The sequence below is a fragment of the Plecotus auritus genome (assembly GCF_963455305.1).
Source record: "Plecotus auritus genome assembly, chromosome: 4".
NCBI classification, from domain to species: domain Eukaryota; kingdom Metazoa; phylum Chordata; class Mammalia; order Chiroptera; family Vespertilionidae; genus Plecotus; species Plecotus auritus.
In genome coordinates, this window is record NC_137775.1 from 82860632 (window position 1) to 82881646 (window position 21015).

Consider the following 21015-nt stretch of genomic DNA (forward strand, 5'->3'; position numbering starts at 1 on the left):
ATCCAGTTGGAAAGAAGAAAAACCAGAGGCTCAGGAGGAGACCAGGTCAAGATTTACACCCAATCCCAGATCCTGTTGTCTTTCTGTCTCACACCGTGGAGGCTCAGTCACCAGGCTACCAAATTTAGTTCTCAGTTTGGTACCCTGATGTCTTCATGTATGACTGTTCCTGTTTCTAGGTGAGGATCTGAGGCTCAGAGAGAAGTCCTGATCTCATAGACGATCAGGAATGCTGAATTCAGGTAAAGCATGGGATGTCTCTTGCCAGCAAGTGACACCACAGTCCCTAACCAACGGCAACCTCCTCTATTTTCCAGGTCAAGTGTCTGCTGCTGTTGATGTTGGGGCTCGCTCTCCTGAGGGAGGGGGCAGCTCAGGAAAAACCCAAAGCTGGGGATACTGCCCTTTGTCCTCCTCTGGAGGACAACAGTGTGAGGGTTGACATTCACATCCTCAGTCAAAAGCAGGCTGTTACCATCTCACATAACTTCCAGAACCGTTCCAGCTCCCCCTGGGATTACAAGTAAGTGCAAAGGAGACTGGTCTTCACATGCTTTGAACTATATGTGAATTTATTCTAACCGGAATGTAGAAAATTTAGAAAAACTAAAAGCCCTCACATATTCTCTTAAAAAACAGAAATCCAACTTTACCTGGGAGCACACATTTTTTCTTGCTGTTTTGGACTAGGTGGTCCAAAGTCTTACTATTTTGTTTCCAACTTTTCATTGATTCTGCCCTTTTCTGCTTCATGGGGCCCTAGATTAGACTTTACACACTTTCTGTGTTGGAAGAGAGGTCTCTTTAAAGCAGCCCACACAATGATCTCTGCACAGGAATAAGTGGGAACCAAAAAAGGTCAAGTTTCAAGAGATCCACTCAGATTAGACACTGGTTGTCAAGGAGTGGGGAAGAGAGCCCAGTGGAGGAGCAAAACCTGTTTGGGAAGTGGGATCCTAGGCGGGATGTTCAGGGGGCAGTCTTGTGCCTTTGTCTGATGTGCAGGGCCCTGCAATATCAAGCACTCCTCTATATTCTCCCTTTATAAGTATGAAAACCAATTCCAGGGATAATGCGACATGCTGCTGGGCTGCTTGTTTTGCTTCCACGTGAGGGAATGTACACAACTGGCAAGTTGGCTGGATTGGCCTGGCTGCCTTTATCCTCCTGGCTGAGGGGGCTGTTGAGGGAGAAACTGAGAGAAGCCACTGGGTTTACAAACCTCAGGGGCTTTGGTCTTCTTTTCCAAGCAGCAGGCTTTGCAGATCATATAGTGGGAGACCTACTGGTGATTTTAGTTTCTAAGCAAAGAATGAATAATAATTATTATAATAACACTGTAAAGAAAAATAAACTAAAAGATCTAACATGTATTGAATGCCAACATTTACAGTGTGCCATTTCCTTTGCATTTGTACCACTGAATGTTCTCAACAATTCCATGAGAGAGAGATATGAGAATCGCCATTTCATAGCTGAGGAAACTGAGGCTTAGGGAGTTAAGCATCTGCCAGAGGGCTGTGCATGAATCCAGACTGTCTGATCCACAGCCTGTGCTGCAGCCCAGAGTTACTCAGAACCACCTCCCTGTGGGTGCGTGCAGGGCTGCAGGGCTCGCATCCTTTGTCCATGTCCCTTCCCTATCTCACCATCTGCATCTGCCTGCTTCTCCTGCAGCATCACCAAGGACCCTCACCGGTTCCCCTCCGAGATTGCAGAGGCCCAGTGCAGGCACTTGGGCTGCATCGATGCCGAGGGGAAGGAAGACAGCTCTCTGAACTCCGTTCCCATCCAGCAAGAGGTCCTGGTCCTTCGGAGGGAGCCCCAGGGCTGCACTCACTCCTTCCGGCTGGAGAAGATGAGGGTGACTGTTGGCTGCACCTGCGTCACCCCCATCGTCCGCCATGTACGTGACCTGAGAGTTGCCCCTCAACTTAGCTGAAGAAGCTGTAGAAGTGCCACTCCTCCTCCTGCATCAAGTCCTGAGTGGTCCCCGATTCTCTCTTAGTGTGGTTTGCATGGAATCCTCAAAGCTTTTTATTAGATATAGTGTTAACTCTCTGGGGTGCTTCCGAATCCTAATATTATCCTGAGATGTTTCAATGTCCCAACCCCCTGAAAATGAATGGCGAATGAAGGAGCCCTTGGTCCACTCTGTTCATGTGCTGGGATGACTATCACACAATCATGTGTGGTGACCAGCCATGCAGTTGCTGGGATGTGGCGCCATTCCCTGGGAGCTTTGTTGGTAAAATGCGCCTCTGTTCCATGTGGAAGAAAATGCAGAAAATATAGCCACAATATAAGAGTGTGGGAGGAGCTGTGCAGGCTGGGGTGGGTGGAAAGGATGGGGGTAAGGATCTAATACCTATGTTTATTGAGCATTTGCTAAATATAGACAAGGTTGGCCTGATATTTATATTTGCAAGGAAATTGTTCATGTATTTATGATATATTGATTATATAAAATTTTAGGAGAAAAATTAATACATCAAGAACTAATATAATAAAATATTAATGATTTAAAAATACTTTTGGTGTTCATTTCACATTGTATTCATGACCTTGTACCCCTAAAAATGTTGAAATTCTATATACCTGTCATTTGTTTTTTTGTTTTTTTAATGTATTTTATTGATATTTTACAGAGAGGAAGGGAAAGGGATAGAGAGTTAGAAACATCGATGAGAGAGAAACATCGATCAGCTGCCTCCTGCACACCTCCTACTGGGGATGTGCCCGCAACCAAGGTATGTGCCCTTGACCGGAATAGAACCTGGGACCTTTCAGTCCGCAGGCTGACGCTCTATCCATTGAGCCAAACCGGTTTCGGCCTGTCATTTGTTTTTCATATTTTCTCATCAGAGCACTAGTGTTAGAATTATTTTATTATTATTATTTTGTGTGTGTAAGCTTGGTGATATTAGTTTTTTTCAGCTTTATGGAGATATAATTGATAAATAACAGGATATAAGTTTGAAGTGTACAATGTGATGATTTGATACACAAATATACTAGTACTAGAGGCCCGATGCACGACTTCGTGCAAGAGTAGGCCTTCCTTCCCCCAGCTGCTGGCACCGGCTTCCCAATGGCACCTGAGACCCGGGCTTCCCTCGCAGCCCCAGCTTCATCCAGAAGGTCGTCCGGAAGGACATCCGGTCTAATTAGCATATTATGCTTTTATTATTATAGATATGAAATGATTACCACAATAAGGTTAGTTATACCTCCATTCCATCACAGAGTTACCTTTTTATCTGTAGTAAGAACATTAAAGATGAAATCTTAGCAAATTTCAAATCTACAATACAGTACTATGCTATACATTAGTACATCCCCAGAACTCATTCACCTTATAACTGATACCTTTTGTCCAACATCTCCCCACTTCCCCCCTCCCCAGCTCCTGGCAACCACCAATCTACTCTTTGTCTCTATGAGTTGGAGAGTTATTTTATTATTAATGGTTCTTGAGGTATATATGGAGAATTAAGGAAAATGGTACAGTTACCATGCTCCCTGGTAACTCTTTACTGATCCATCTTCCTAGCTACATTATTTTACAAAGTGAGCACTTATTGGCTACTGTGCTACCCACTAGCAATACAAAGAAAAGTAAGGAATGCATATGGAAGGGCCACAGTATTGGCAATGGCTAACCACAGAGCCCCTGGTCATTAGGGCCATGGTGGTCACTTTGCATTTGCCTTGTTCTGACTTCTTTTTGGGTCACTGGTTGTCTTTCATCCATCTCTAATGCTTCCTGAGGACACAGAAGCTTCCATATTCTGGTCTCCATGACATTCAGAAGGTTCTCCTATCCCTCTCTTGCCCAGAAATGACACACCACATTTTCTTCTTTACTGTTACCATACCACTGGCTCAGAGCACATCTGCATTGCTGCTGTCTTCCAGGTCCCAGAGAGGCAGTAGGGCATAACTTCTCGCCTCCACCTGCAACTCAGCTTGAGGATGGGCAAGTGGCAGGAGCCTGGCCCCACTTTTAATTCTTTCGTGTGGAGAACGTTTATCTATTGGTGAGGGTGGGTATGGAGTAGCTTGGTAGGCTGGCTCTTCATCTCTTTGCTTCAGAATCTTTTGCTTATGGGATCAACATTGATATCATTTATACTTAAAATGTTCAGGCTCTGGAAATCTAAAAAATCTATGTTTTCTCTCATAGCTGTCAGCTTCATGCTTGCCATGAATCTCCCAAGTCCATGCTCAAGACTATGTGATGTGTCTTCCTTTCTCTGTTCATTTTGGCAGTGATAGCCCTGCCCAGAGGATAGTACATATGAAAAGGCCCTGAGTAGCAGAAGTATACAGATGAAGGAAATTGCAGAGGAAAAAAATCACACCTCTGCGTGTATCAAGGTATTGTCTTGTTACACATGTACATGTGTAATTTCAAAACAATGTGCTAAGTACTATAGTCATGTTGAGAAGATATAGAGGATGATAGCTCACCGGGAGATTTCAGAAAGGAGATGACATTTTCAGTGAGATGAATATGAGTTGCTTTAGAGAAAAATGGGGGAAGGGCATTTCTAGCAAAGGGAAGAGTGTAAGCAAAAGCAACAGAGGCCTAAAAAAGCTTGGTGTGTTAGGGGAGCAGCAAGTCATTCCATGTGCCTGGGATAATGTGGACATGGGAATACAGTGGGGGATACATAAGAAATATTTCTTGCCCAAGCGGCTTGGCTCAGTGGTTGAGTGTTGACCTATGAACCAGGAGGTCACGATTGGGTTCCTGGTTAGGGGACATGCCCGGGTTGCAGGCTCAATCCCCAATGGGGGGGCGTGCAGGAAGCAGCCAATCAATGATTCTCTCTCATCACTGATGTTTCTATCTCTCTCTTCCTCCCCCTTCCTCTCTGAAATCAATAAAAGAATATTTATTAAAAAATAATATTTCTTGAAATGATGATTGAATTAACATGTCAGGAGGCAAATGGCCCACTTGTGGATGGTATTGTATGTACTATAGCAGATGTGATAAGAACACAGCTGTAGTTCATAAGATACTTTTGGTGGTGATGTGCAAAAGGGGTTGAAAACCTGAAGGCCAGTTAGAAGATCAGAGAGAAAACATCTTCTCTCCTATGATTGCACATTGTTAGAGCTGAATAGGCCCCTGTCAATCACCTGGTCAACCTTGCTCATTGGCAGTTGAGGTCCAGAGGAATTAGGTGACTTGCTCAAGGTCACTTGGGTAGTTAGTGGCTGAAATAGGTTCACTGACTTCAAGTGCATGACTTTTCATGCATGTTGACTTTATTTTCAATAAAGACCCAGTTTAGTCACTTCTCTATGTGGCTTAGGGCTGGCCCTGGGAGCTGGTGCAGCGTACCTACACATCTCACATTTTAGGTGCATTGTACATGGTTCCCCCAGAGTCTGGGGCCCTGAGTTTGCCTTCCTCTCCCAGCTTGAGCTGAAGGCTGGCTGTTATTCAGGAAATTGCAGACCCTCTCCCTCACAAGGCGGCATACTGTGCCCACTTGTTCCCGTAAGGTTACAAATAGTTCCTTTACGGGGAATCTATCTTCTTCGGCAGCCACTTAAGACTCGGCTGAGGCTGAATGAGCAAGCTGTTTTCAGTTCAGTTTTCTGGGACTCAACAGTTCCTTGCTTTGTCTGTAGGAGAAATGGTCTAAGTTGAGTGGTTCAAATACTACCATCATAACGTGTGAACAGAGGGACTTTTCTTTCCACATGGAAACTTGAAAGCACCTAGCCTTCTCTTCTGATATCTGTTCATATTTATGAAGGCTTGGCTGTGGGAAAAGTCATATTCTTACTCTCTCTCCCTCCCTCCCTACCCTACCCCTCTCTTTCCACATATTTATAATGCTTCATGAGAGGATTTTCCCTTGTAATTTACAGTGAGAAAAATGGGTATTAAATAAGTTTGCTTTTTTTGTTTCTAATAGGAGAGGTAGAAAATGCATTTTTAAATTTACCTATTGTTGAAAGTATTACAGATGTCCCTTTTGTGTGTTTTTTTCCCATTGACCCTTTCCACCCTGCACCAGCCCCTCCCAGGCCTTCACCACACTATTGTCTGTGTCCATGGGCTATGTATATATGCATATAAGTTCCCCAGTTAATCTCTCCCCAACCATACTCCCCCCACCTCCCCTTGCAAAAATGCATTTAATATTTAGACAGCTCTTGGCTTTGAACTCTGGTTCTACCTTTTTATGGTTTTATGAATTTAGGCAATTTAGTCCCTCTGAGTGAAACGTGACTTCCTGGTATGTAAATGGGGGATAATATCTATTTTAAAGGAGTAGTGTGTAATTGAAATAAAAATGTGAAAGACTTAATACAGTACCCAGGAAATGACATTCACTTTGTGGCTGGTAGTCATTATCCCAAGAGGCACAGAACTTAAGGGTCTGATTTTGCTTGGCCCCAGGAAACTCACAACCAAGTTTTATGCTTAAACATTATAGCTATAATATTCCTCATGGTTATGAAATTTACACTCACCATTTACTCTCTGCATACAAATGTATATACTCTAGTCTCCCTCGTCCCCTTATATGTGGGTTTGCTTTTCATGTTTTCAGTTACCTGGGGTTAACTGTGGTCCAAAAATATTAAAGGGAAAATTCCATAAGAGAACAATTCATAAGTTTTAAATTGCGCGCCACTGAAGAGCGTGATGAAATCTCGTGCAGTCCCTCGCGAGAGGTGTGTCATCCCTCTGCGGAGCTTCTCCAGGCCCGGCAGTCACTTGGGCCCCGCAGGCACTTGATAACCGTCTGTGTTCTTAGGTCTACATCAAGGTACCGAAGGGCTTGTGTTCAAGTAACTCTTATTTTACTTAATAATGGCCCCAAAGTGCAAGAGTCGTGGTGCTGGCGATACGGATATGCCAAAGAGAAGCTGCAAGGTGCTTCCTTTAAGTGAAAAGGTTAGTACAGTACAATACAATATTTTGAGAGGGATCGCATTCACATAACTTTTATTAGAGCATATTGTTATAAGTGTTCTATTTTTAAATTGGTTTGTTGTTAATCTCTTACTGTGACTAATTTATATATTAAACTTTATTGTAAGTATGTTTGCATAGGAAAAAAACATAGTATACCTAGGATTTGGTACTATCCACAGTTTCAGGCACCCACTGGGGGTCTTGGACCATATCCCCCACGATAAGGTGGGGAGAGGGCTATTGGAATTTAAGATAGTTTAAGTAAAAGATCTATATATTGTCGATATGTTATTATTATATAGATATTTTGCTTAAATCACTTTGAATTAATTTGAAAAGAGTAAAGGAAACTATAGCTTTCATACATTAAAAAAAAAAAATTCCCTCTGGGGCCCCAAACAGTATAGCCTATTTTATTGCTATAAATGGGAAGAAAATAATTTTAAATTCAATAAATCACAGAGGTGGTACATGTTCCATTGGAACACAAACGTTTTCTCAAACACTGAAATATATATTTTTTGGCAACCTGTTTGGTGCCAAGGAAAAAAATCATTGGATAAAAGATAACTTCTGAAGCAGATGAGCTCTAAACCTTGCTTATGCATGTCCAATATCAAAAAAGACTATAAAAAACCATTCTTTCTTTTTTTAAAGAGTACCCAGGAAAACAGAATTTCTTCAGGCAGTGAGTGAGATCAAGTGTGGGGGAGTGGAAGAAACCTTTATGTATGGAAGGTTTTCCTTCATATGTTTCTTATATTTTGTGAATCTGATAATCAGGGAGGTTATGACTTATCAAGTTATAATTCTGCATTTTCTTATATTTGCAATAGAATTAAATGGCATTTGCAGCAGAACCTTGGAGTATTAATGTGATCCAAGGAGCTAAACTCAATAACAATTCCATTGAGGGTTGTTAAAAATAATAGAAATGATAATAGTAGTAGTAGCAGCTCATATACATTGAGTGTTGGCTATGTGTGTCAGGCACCGTGCTATTTTTATGTGCATCTTAGTTCTCACAACAGTGAGATTGAAAAGATTATTATCCCCAAACTAGGGGCCCAGTGCATGAATTCATGCACTTTGAAAGGAACTGTGGGCCGCGAGGCTGCAGTGGGCACAAGGGTGGGTCTTGGCCCATTCTCTGCCCCCGCCTGGGCCCTCCTGCCATGGCCCCCAGTTCCCTCTCTGCTGGCAGCCCCACTCCCGCTCCCGCTGCTCCCATGTGCTGATGGTGCCAGCTTTGCTCGCACCCACTGCTGGCACCCGGCGCCTGTCCTGATCGCTTGGCACCGTCAGCCCCTCAGGGCTTCTCCACCTCCCCCTGCTCCTGAGGGGCAATTGGGGTCGGCAGCCGCTGCTTGCACCCACTGATGGCGCCGAGTGATCGGGACCAGCGCCAGGTGCCAGCAGTGGGTGCATGTGCCAGGCGGGACTGCGGTGAGCAGGAGCAAAGAATTTTCAGTAACCACCAGAGGCTTGCCCCATGACAGCGACTGGTGCCCTGCCTTGGTCTGGTGCTCCCGCTCACCTGCTCCACCATCCCACCACGGCCGACGCCCGCCATGTTCCGTGCACATCCCCTGATGGTCAACACACATCATAGCGACTGGTTGTTCGGTTGTTCTGGTTGTTCCGGTTGTTCTGCCATTTGGTCTATTTGCATATTAGCCTTTTATTATATAGGACTAGAGGCCTGGTGCACGGAATTTGTGCACGGGGGAGTGTGTCCTTCAGCCCAGTCTGCACCCTCTCCAATCTGGGACCCCTCGAGGGATGTCCGACTGCCCGTTTAGGCCCGATCCCCGGGATCAGGCCTAAATGGGCAGTCGGACATCCCTCTCACAATCCAGGACTGCTGGCTCCCAACTGCTCACCTGCCTGCCTTCCTGATTGCCCCTAACCGCTTCTGCCTGCCAGCCTGATCACCCCCTAACCACTCCCCTGCCAGCCTGATTGATGCCTAACTGCTCCCCTGCCAGCCTGTTTTCCCCTAACTGCCCTCCCCTGCAGGCCTGATCACCCCTAACTGTCCTCCCCTGCAGGCCTGGGTCCCCCCCAATTGCCCTTCCCTGCAGGCCCTGTCGCCCCCAACTGTCCTCCCTTGCAGGCCTGGTCCCTCCCAACTGCTCTCCCCTGCTGGCCTGATCACCCACAACTGCCCTCCTTTGCAGGCCTGGTCCCTCTCAACTGCCCTCCCTTGCAGGCCTGGTCCCTCCCAACTGCCCTCCCTTGCAGGCCTGGTCCCTCCCAGCTGCCCTCCCCTGCTGGCCATCTTGTGGCAGCCATCTTTGACCACATGGGGGCAGCCATCTTGTGTGTTGGAGTGATGGTCAATTAGCATATTACTCTTTTATTAGATAGGATAGAGGCCTGGTGCACGGGTGGGGGCCATCTGGTTTGCCCTGAAGGGTGTCCCGGATCAGGGTGGGGGTTCCCTTGGGGTGTGGGGCGGCCTGGGTGAGGGACCTGTGGTGGTTTGCAGGCCGGCCATGCCCCCCGTCGACCCAAGTGGAGGTCCTGGTATCTGGGATTTATTTATCTTCTATAATTGAAACTTTGTAGCCTTGAGCAGAGGTCTGGGCCAGCAAGGGTGTGCAGGAAGTTTGGATTCCTCCATTGCCTGGGAAACCCAAGCCCCCTGCTCTCTCTGTGGCCGCAGCCATCTTGGTTGGGTTAATTTGCATACTTGCTCCTGATTACCTGGTGGGTGTGGCTTGTGGGTGTAGTGGAGGTATGGTCAATTTGCATATTACTCTTTTATTAGATAGGATTACAGATGAGGGAAATGAGAATTTATCACTTGCCCAAAGTTACAAGAGCTAGTAAATATTAGCCTTAAGGTTTAAATTCTGGTCTCTTGGACTGCAGACCCCCTATTGCTTGATTAGCTAATGAGTACATTTGCACAGAGTTGGAGAGGTATCTGATATTTCTTCACCGGACTATTTTCCTATCTGAAAATGAAGAATGATCTAAATGTTTCTTAGATAAGTCACTGGAGGTTCTCAGGATTAACTCTTGATCTACAAAGATCACTGGAAACCCACCACTCACTACCCTTCCAGAAACACACTCTGTTTACTAGTACCAGGTGCTTGGTGTTGTAATTTTATAATAGGGGCTATGTCAAGTGTGTGCTTTAAAAATTGTGACCTACTGCTGGCTCACTAGTGGACATGATTTTGAGAATTTGCTCAGTAGTGAAGAGTAAATAGTTTGAAAATAAGGTAAAAAAAAAAAGTGACTTAGATTTGAGTATGAAGATGTTCTTGCCTATAAAATGTTTATCTCTTCTCTTAAATTGTACAAATATCATAGCATCATCAGAGATCCCTAATAGTGTGGCGGAGGGAACCAGGTGCCAAGTTAAAATGCCAGCTCTGGCACTTACTAACTGCACCAGTTACTAATGATCACAAGCAAGTCATCTAACCTCCCTTTTCTCTATGGTTAAATGGGGAGGACAATAGTTCCTACTTCACAGAGTTTTTGATAGGCTAGAATAAGATAATGTATCTAAGGTGCTTAGAATAGCACCCGACATGGTGAGTGTATTTTTTCAGTGTATCAAAAAAAGAGGAAAGTCATCCACTATCCCATTACAATATCCTATAACTTTTTATATTTTTCTTTCCCTTCTGCTCATCTATCTCATAGATACATGCTTTATATGGCTGCAATCATAGCATACATGCAATCTGTATTTGGTAATGTTTTTTACTTAACATTATATTTAATGTAATATTCTGTGTTTCCACATACTGCTCACAATCATTTTTAGTGACTAGATACTATCCTTACAAGTTGATGAACCAGCATTTATTTAGTTATTCCTTTATATTTGGACCTTTAATTATTTCTACTTATAAAAAGTAGATAATGCTTATAGAGGTTTTGATTACTTTATTGTGAATTACATATATAATGTAAACAAGAGTTTATCTCTGTATATGTACAGTTGCCTTCCATGTTAAACTTCTCTGTGTGTTTTCATGTCTATAGTCTACCTTGGACAAGGTACTTAGTATCTCTGACCCTCAGTTTCCTCAACTACCCTCATAGGGTTGTGGTGTGGATTAAAAGAAATAATAAATGTCAAGCACTAGAACAGTGCCAAGTTCTGCCCAGTTGTTACTAGTCTTACTCACTAGTTTCATATGCCACCTCAAGCGGGGCCTATGGATAAATGCTCCCACCTTCTAATTCTTGTTTTCAAAGTCACATAAATCAATGCATTAGACAAATATGGATTAATGAGTTGTTCTGGGTTTGTGGCTGTCACAAAACTTAAAAACTTCTTACTTCCCTGGCTTACCTCTGCAGTTTCCTTACATGCTGTCTGTAGTGAAACATCACAGCCCTTTGCATGGCCTACAGGCAAGGACCAAACTTATTTATAGTGGTGACAACAGCAGAAGCCATGTAACCATTTCCCACAACCACAGTCTCATGAATGACAGAAACCAGACCTGGGAGGCCCAGCCCTGGATGGGCTGCATGGGCTGAATGCTGGAGTGGGATCTGAGTGTGACTGGCCTCCCCAGATGGGACACGGTGCTCACAGAAAAATCTTAAAATACTAGTCCATCAGGCAAGAGTTTCCTGGGGTCCTAGGCATCTGCTGATTCCATACTCCTTGGCTTTTCAACACCTAAGGGAAAACCCCCCAGCTTTCCCACAGACCACTTGTCAAATGCCTGATTTCCTTCTGCGGTCATCTAAAACCTCAAGTGAGATTCCATTAAGAAAGCAAAGTTTGGCCCTAGCCGGTTTGGCTTAGTGGATAGAGCTTCAGCCTGTGGACTGAAGGGTCCCAGGTTCGATTCCAGTCAAGGGCATATGCCCGGGTTGTGGGCTCGGTCCCCTACGTGTGTATGGGATGCCAGACTTCTGGTTAGTATATTTGAAAACACATAGACAATGGAATTTAGTATAAAAGAAAACATCTTTTGGATCTATGTTTCTTAGCTTTTGAAATCTGCTAAGTATTATGATTTGGGTTTAAGAGTTTAGATGAATTGCAGTTCTTGTCATATGTGTTTACAAGGGAAATAAATTATTTAATTACTCCTACTGTACAGAAGGTGAATACCAAGGGATTCCCTATTATTCTCATTAAAGCTGGAACCCTTTGTAATGAAAGCCAGTACTTGTTTAATTGTTACAACACAGTAAACAGTTTTCTGACTGGCGTGCATTCAGTCATTCAGTTGTCATATATCTCTGTGATTTAGGATCTGCTAATTCATATCATGGTACAGGTGAAATTGAGTTTGTACTTTTCTTGAGGTTACAATAGTCATCTGGTGGTAGAAACCTGCCTTTTGTCACCATGCCACATTGCCTCCCTATAGAGATCGGTCAGGAGTCACTTGCCTGGACTAGAATCTCTGAACCATGAAATCTTCTCTAAGGATCACTCACTCCGTGAGTCGTCAGAGAGAGCACATTAATTTTGATATTTGCATAATCCTACAATTATAATTTTAAGTTTTACGAAAAGCTCATTGGAAATGTAACCAATAAGTCCCTGACTTCACCAGCTTCCATAAACACCTCAGATTGTAATGGCCTTCACCTTGCCTTGTGTATAGAAGTCCAGTCCTTTACCAGACTGTTACCCACAGGTTTCTGGAAATCTCTGAGCAACATCCTCATTTCCTTCCAATTTTTCCTAAGGTTGCTCACTACTTTGGTTGATTGTGTTTTGTTTGTTGTTTTTTAATCCTCATCCAAGGATATTTTTCCATTGATTTTCAGAGAGAGTGGAAGAGAGAGGGAAAGACAGAGAGAAATATCTATGTGAGAGAAACACATCGATTGGTTGCCTCCTGCATGAGGCCTGACCAGGGCCCCAGGGCCATGGAGAAGCCTGCAACCAAGGTACGTGCCCTTGACCAGGATTGAACCCGGGACCCTTTAGTTCACAGGCTGACGCTCTATTCACTGAGCCAAATCGGCCAGGGCAATTGTCTGGTTTTGAACAACCAATCCCTGCTCCATTTAGCCACCTGCAGGTGGAGGCCTGCTACCTTCTGTCAGGCTCTATGATTTTCAAGGCTAGGTTACAAAAGGTTATGCAGCTTCTACCTGGTTCACTTGGGATGCTCTTAGGGGAAGCCAACTGCCCTGCTGGGAAGGCCACGTGTAGATGCTCTCCTTGGGAGTTCTTCATCAGCTCCTAGTCGACTGCCAAGTGAGGAAGATATTCTGCACACTCATCCTAGTTGGGACTTCAGTTGAATGTAGCCCTAACCTATACCTGAATGCAACCTCAAGAGCAAAATTGGCTACATATTTGTGGGGCCTTGTGAAAAATTAAAGTGTGTAATTCCTTGTCAAAAATTTTTAAGAATGTCAAGCAGGGGACCCATTTAAGCACAGGGTCCTATGAGACTGCCCAGGTTGTACACCCATGAAGCCAGGCCACTCAAGAGAGCCCATGAGAGAACTGCTCAGCTGAGCCTTTACCTATTTTTTATGATAAAAATAAAATGGTTGTTTTACTTTTTTCAAGTTTTATTGAGATGTCATTAACATATACAATTGTATAGGTTTACAGTGTACAACACAGTGATTTGATATATGTATGCATTGCAAAGTGACTACCACAATAAGTTTAGTTAACACTCATCACCTCATAAAGTGACAGTTTTTTTCTTGTCATAAGAATTTTTAAGATTTACTGTCTTAGCAACTTTCAAATATATAATACGGTGTTATTAACTATAGTCACGATGCTGAACATTAACTCCCCAGAACTTATCTATCTATATAACTAGAGGTTGGTAGCTTTTTAAAATAATTGAGGTATAACTGACATATAACACTGTATTAGTTTCAGGTATACAACATAATGATTTGGTATTTATATGTATTGCAAAGTGATCACCATAGTTACCATCTGTCACCATGCATAGCTACAAATATTTTTTTTTATGATGAGAACCTTTTTTAAAAAATATTTTTATTGATTTCAGAGAGGAAGGGAGAAGGAGAGAGAGCTAGAAACATCAATGATGAGAGAGAATCATTGATTGGCTGCCTCCTGCATGCCCCCTATGGAGATCAAGCCAGCAACCCAGGCATATGCTCTTGACCGGAATCAAACCTGTGACCCTTCAGTTCGCAGGCCCATGCTCTATCCACTGAGCCACGCCAGCTAGGGCTGATGAGAACTTTTAAGACTTACTCTACTAGCTACTTTCAAATATGCAGTACAGAATTACTAACAACTAGAGGCCTGGTGCATGAAATTCGAGCACTTGGCGAGGGGGGGGGGATCCCTCAGCCCAGCCTGTGCCCTCTTGCAGTCCTGGAGCCCTCAAGGGATGTCTGACTGACGGCTTAGGCCCACGGGGAGCGGGCCTAAGCTGTCAGTTGGACATCCTTAGCGCTGCCACGGAGGTGGGAGAGGCTCCTGCCACCGCCACGGCACTCGCCAGCCATGAGCCTGGCTTCTGGCTGAGTGGAGCTCCCCCTGTGGGAGTGCCTGACCACCCGGGGGCAGCTCCTGCATTGAGCGTCTGCCCCTTGGTGGTCAGTGTGCATCATAGCGACCGGTCATTCCTGGTTGTTCCGCCCTTAGAGTCAGTTTGCATATTACCCTTTTATTATATGTAATATGACATATTACATCCCCATAGTTTACTTATTTTATCACTGGAAGTTTGTACTTTTTGCCCCTCCCCCAATACCTCACCCTGGCATCTACCAATCTGTTCTCTGCTTTTATGAGTTCAAGTTTTTTAATTAAAAAAATTTTTTTAGGTTCCACATGTGAAATCAGATGGTATTTTCATCTTTCTGTGACTTACTTCATTTAGCATAATGCTCTTAAGATTTATCCATGTTGTCACTAACAGCAGGGTTTCCTTCTTTTCTTATGGATGAATAATATTCCATTATATATGTACCATAGTTTCTGCATCTATTCATCTGTCAATGAACAATTAAAGTGTTTCCATGTCTCAGCTATTGTAAATAATGCACAACAAACATGGGTGTACAGATATCTCTTCTAGGTAGTAATTTCATTTCCTTCGGATATAGCTAGAAGTGGAATTGCTGGATCATATGGTAGTTCTATGTTTAATATTTTGAGAGGCCTCTATATTGAGAGTTAGAAAGGCATCTATATATATATAAAAGCCCAGCAACCAAAACAGTGGAACAACCAGAATGACCAGTGGTTATGACGTGCACTGCGGCAGCTAATCAGCCTGATCCAGGCCCGATGGGCCCCCAACACCCCAATTGGGGGCGGGTCTGGCTGGCCAACTGCCTGTGGCCCCTCCCCACTGCTGGCACGGCCTGACCCAATGGGCCCCCATTGGGACGGGCTGGCCAGACCCCAGCCGTGCACGAAATTGTGCACCAGGCCTCTAGTTTTTTTTATAAAGACATAGTCTGCAGAGATGCAACTCTGCCTACAGTATAAATGACCATTAAAATCACCTCTTACAAAGAAATTTAATCCCTAGGAACTGCAGCTTCCCAAGTTGCTCCACTTTATACAGGGGTGGGCAAAAATAGTTTAATAATAATAATACAATAATAAATAAATAATACAAGAATAAACTCTGATTCACATACAACTATAAACTTACTTTTGCCTACCCCTATAGTTATATAATTATAGGGCCCAACTATGTGCATTTCTCAGAAAAAAAAATAGGGAGTTTTAAGACACATATAATGCAAGGCAAGAAAAATGCTTGCTTCTTGGAAATGTACATTTTAAAATTCTACTATTAGGTTTCAAAGATTACTGGGCACTCTTACTGAGTGAAAATGATCTCATGCCTTGTAATTATTCTGAAGTCGAACAGAGCTGAGTCTCTGGTTTCACTTATTTGGCCAAGCTCTGTGTTCATAAGCATTCTGCACTACTAGAAAATGGCGATGAACTGATGTTCATAACGAGAACAATCTCAGAAACTGTTTTCTCAGTAATCAAGAGAATATAACATTCTGTTGTTTTTAGAGTGCTGTAGAGTCTATCTGATTGTTTTCTTTAAAAATCTTTCTTGTGTGGGGTAGTCTGACCCTTAACGATATTTAGGTCCTAATTCCTGAAACCTGTGAGTGTTACCTTAAATGGCAAAGAACCATTGTACATATGATTAAATAAAGGATATTGGGATGGGGAGATTATCCTAGATTATTATGATAGAATCCAAATGTAGTCACATGTGTCTTTATAAGAGGGAGGCAGAGGAAGCTTTGATGACAGAAGAGAATAGCATGATGTGAGGACTGAAAGCAGAGGTTGGAGTAATCTGCCCCGGAGATAGAGGAAGGAGCCCCACACAAGGAATGCAGCGCTAGGAGCTGGAAAAGCAAAGACACATTCTCCCCTTGAGCCTCTGGAGGGGGCACAGCCCTGCCTGCACCTTGACTTTGGCCCAGTGAACTTGTAAGAGAATACACGTATGCTATTTAAAGTCACCAATTTGTGGTAGTCTGTTATAGCTGTGTTAGGAAAAAAATCAGATGCTTTGTGTATCTGATTGTTTTTGAAAATCTGGCATGGGTAACTCATCAGCTTGGATATTGGATCAGCCTGAACATTGTACTCCCGGGCTGAAAGAGCATCCACTCTAGTTATTATCAGGCATGATCTGATCATTTCTAATCTCTGGGTCACTGTCCCTGCCACAGAACAGTAATTTCGGTCTATAGTTTTCAGGCCCCTTTTCAATCCTTCGGGACAATTTACTTTATCTGACGACCAGCCCAGTGGAAGAACATCTTCGGTGACAGCAGGAGTGCGGGCTGGGAAATGCTCTGACTCACCCTTGTGGTGGGTCTGACAGGAGGCAGAAGGATGCTGTTTCAGTTTGACTGTGGTGTGCCCTGTGTGGGAGACATACGAAGAGCATTGTGGGACCCAAAGCTGGCTTCTCATCATCAGACCAAAACAGGCAACTTCTTACAGTAACCTCAGGGGAAGGAAGTCAGTGTCAGTGGAGTGCTCCTTCCACGAACTTAAACAAGATGTCTGACCTACATTTTCAGCCTCCAAAATGACCTTTATTTACTCCTAGCAGTTCAAGGTTAAATGCATAAAAGTAAATATCGCATGACAGTCCTATTTGATGTAAAGAGTGTTTGAAATCCTTTGTCTTCATCAAATTCTTTGAATTTGATATATTAGAGGCAATAAGGCAAAAAGTTGAGCAGGTAATTGTTTTTCTTTGCGGGCATGCTGTTTTTTAGGAAAAGCTGCCTCCTTTACTTCTGGGGCCTTTCACTCTTTGTGGCCATCCTCACTTGGGATTCTTCCAGGAAGTCAGCTATGGCTGGGCCTCAAGCTTAGCAAAACAGACCATTTTCTATGTGATAAGATTTGCAGGGCACTGGGAAGGAACTCTGCCGCTAAGGTATATCTTTGTACTTTGCTGAAATCTTCTCTTTGAAATGTCACTTTTCAGGACTTTTGGGGAAAATGCACAGCTTCAGGAGGTTGACGCATTGAGCTGGTGAAGTGGATTCAATTTTCCAGAGATTCTCTGGAAACACTCTTTATAAGGTTCTAGCACTGTGTCAGCAGGGGAATCAAAGATCAATAAGGCACTGTTCTCTCCACTGTGATGGTCATAAACTAGAAGGGGAAATAGAAAAAAGCCAGCCAATATTACTCTTGCCAGCCTGGGTCTTTGTCTATGTAAATTTAGTAGATAAAGTGCCCTGAAAATCCCATTTTAAGTTTACATTGTTTAGATACTATGTTTGGTTTAATTTAGATGCTGTAAAAACAACATACAATCATTTGCACTGGTCCATTAAAAATCACTCTGTAAGATGAGGCATGAGATTTGCTCTTTATATTTGACTATTGCCCAGGTGCACGGATTCGTGCACATTGAAAGGAAATTAATTAGAAGTTGGCTGGTGGGGTGGGACTGGGCAAGACGGGACAGACACGCCCTGGAGCCAACCTCCCTCGGTCCCTCCCCAGTGGGCTGCACCTGGGGCAGCACCATGGCTCGAAGGGCGTCTGTTGAATTTATTTTTTTATCAGAGATACCATTGGTGGAGATGTGCCAGTGATGACCTGACTTGATCAAGATAAAGAGTCCATTGGGATAATTTATGCCCCAAAGTAGGCTAATTGAGCCCTTCATCACGAATGGCTCCTTTACTGGTATAGACACAATATATGGCTGCAGGTTTTAATCCTAGGGTACTGATACAACATAAGAAGGATGAAAGCATGTTTATTTCAGTATTTCTTTTTGTGTGTGAGATATTTCTGCTGATGGTTTGAATATGAAGCTTTGTTTTAGAGTGAATTATTTGCTAGATTTTGTAGTTTTTCCCAGTTTGAGTGGATTCTTACCTTACTGTTTCTCTGCTTGTACATGCTGCCACAAGGGGGTGCAATAAGCCATAAACACGGTGGCCTGGACTTTTCTTTTAGCCTCAGGTTCCGGGTTTTCAGATATTGACTCTTTCTTAGAGCCATTTTCATTTAATCTCATATTATCCATTCATTACATATTTCATTAAAAATGTAAATGGCCTGGTCAGCATGCTCAGTGGTTGAGCGTTGACATATGAACCTGGAGGGCATGGTTCAATTCCAGGTCAGGGCACGTGCCAGGGTTGTGGGCTGATCCCCAGTGGGGGGCATGCAGGAGGCAGATGATCAATGATTCTCATCATTGATGTTTCTGTTTCTCTCTCCCTCTCCCTTCCTCTCTGAAATCAGTAAAAATATATTTAAAAAATATATATAAATGACTTTTTCAAATTAGCAAACAACCATTTTTGGTTTGTGTTTTTTTCAATAATTTTTAATTTTTATATTACAGTTGATATATAATATTATATTAGTTTCAGGTTTACAATCCAGTGATTAGACATTTATATAACTTAAGAAGTGATTGCCCCGATAAATCTAGTACCCATTGGTCACTATGTGTAGTTCTTATAATATTATTGACTGTATTTCCTATGCTGTACTCTATATCCCCATGACTATTCTGTAACTACCAATTTATACTTCTTAATCCCTTCACCTTTTTGAAACAGCTCCCCAAACCCCCTTCTATCTGGCACTGCAAACAACCATTATTTTTAAAGCTGCCAATTTTCAGATCATAAAGGGACCCATTTAAAATGAAATAGATGTTCATTTAAAATCAGAAATTATAAAGAAAACATTAAAGTTATCCACTCCCCACGACCCAAAGTAATTCCTGTTACTATTTTTATGTACTTTCTTCCTGTTTGCAAATGCCTTATTTCAAATAGTTTAATTGTTTTATCTTCCTCATCTGATTTTACCCAAGTATTTCTACTACATTTTAAGCATTTAAAAAGGTTTCATAATATTTTATGATAAGCTATAATAATTTTGTACACAGAGTTTTATTTATATACTTTTGCATTATTTGGCTCTGATAATTTTCTGAAAGTGTAGTTACTAGTCCAAAGAGCATGAATGTTTTTAAGGTTCTTGAATTAAATTATAAAATTGTCAGAATATTGTGCCCATTTACATTTATTAGCAGTGAATAATTGCTCAATTTAACACATTCTTTCCAACACTTTCTATTATAGTTAAAAAAGCAAACTTCTAATTTGATAGGCCAAATGTAGGTAATTATTTAATATGAATTTATTTGATAATTAGTATAGTAAATATTTTTGCATGTGCTTCAAAGACATTTTGATGTCTTATTACGTTGTTAGTTTATATATTTTGTCCTTTGAGCAGATGTTCTTAATGCTTGTCTTATCATTTAACATTAGCCTTTCATATTCATTCAGTCAACAAATGTCTATTGAGCACCTACAAGGTGCCAGACATTGTTCTAGGCATTGGGGATAGAGCAGTGAACAACACAGACCAATTCCTATCCAAAAGAAGCTTTCGTTCTAGTGAGGATATATAGACAAAAACAGAATAAGCAAGTGAAATAGTATATGAGAAGGAGATGAATGCCAGGGAGAAAAATAAATCAAAAAAGTTGAAGAGGGAGTGACAGGGTGGTCAGAGAAGCCTTCACTGAGAAGGTGACACTTTCCCAAAGACTCAAATAAGGGAGGGAAGTTCCTGAGGCTATCTACAATGGAAGAGTGTAGCAGGTGGACGGAACAGGAAGGGCAAAGGCCCGGAGGTGGGACTGTGTCTAGTGTTCAGGTTAATAATCTAGGTATTAGACTCTTGCAGTATTTGTGACACATTTTCTCAGTTGTTTGCCTTTTGGTTAAATGTTTTAACATGTAGATGATTTACAATTTTCTGTAGGTGAATCTATCACTTTTTTTTGTGTGTGTTTTCCCCCCCGTATCTTTTTAAAACTTTTAATTGAGAAATGTATCATATGTGCACAAGAATGAATAAAATGTATGAGTACAATTTAAATAATTAAATTAAAACAAACAAAGTCCGAACACCCCAAACTGAGCTATCGAGTTAAGAAGTGAAACACTGCCAGGACTCTAAGCCTGGTGCTCCTCCCTCCCTTCTAGAAGGGACCACTATCCTGACTTCAGTGTTCATCCTCCTCTTGCTTTTCTCTATAGTTGTATCACACTTACGTTTGTACCCTTAAATGGTATATTACTTGGTTTAGAGAAACCAAGTGGCAAACACAAACCTCGATGATGAGGAGAAGCAACACTCCCATTGCTGGGGGAGGCCCCCAGGAGCCCAGTTGAATCCTTTATCTCTGTTGCTGTTTGCCTTCAGCTTCCCTGAGAATTTGCAAGTGCACCTGGGAAGGGCAGGAGTGAGACCTGGGAAATGTGAGAGGTGTGGGGTGGGGCTGGCTGCCTCTAGAATCTGGTGCAGAACTGTATTTGCAATGCATCTACTCATCCAGAGATCTCATTTCCCAGCACCGCTTACAATTATGAGTTGAAAAGGGGATTGGGTTCCTGAATCTCCACATAGAGGAGACATTCCCACTGACCAGGAACACCTTATTTGAAATATTTTGTGATGTTTTAGTCTGGGCTGTTATAATAGAACTAGAGGCCTGGTGCATGAATTTGTGCATTGGTAGGGTCCCTCAGCCTGGCCGACGATTGGGGCCGATCGG

At 42.6% G+C, this 21015-nt stretch overlaps 1 protein-coding gene across 1 annotated transcript; it reads left to right on the forward strand.

Annotated features, from left to right (window-relative positions):
• Positions 1-323: 323 nt before the first annotated feature.
• On the forward strand, positions 324-1942 carry IL17F (interleukin 17F; the record flags this gene model as incomplete). Its single annotated transcript, XM_080666388.1, has 2 exons — positions 324-523; positions 1678-1942. Exons 1-2 carry the CDS (start codon positions 339-341, stop codon positions 1940-1942), a joined length of 450 nt encoding a protein of 149 aa, XP_080522514.1. The 5' UTR covers positions 324-338.
• Between the last annotated feature and the right edge of the window lie 19073 nt (positions 1943-21015).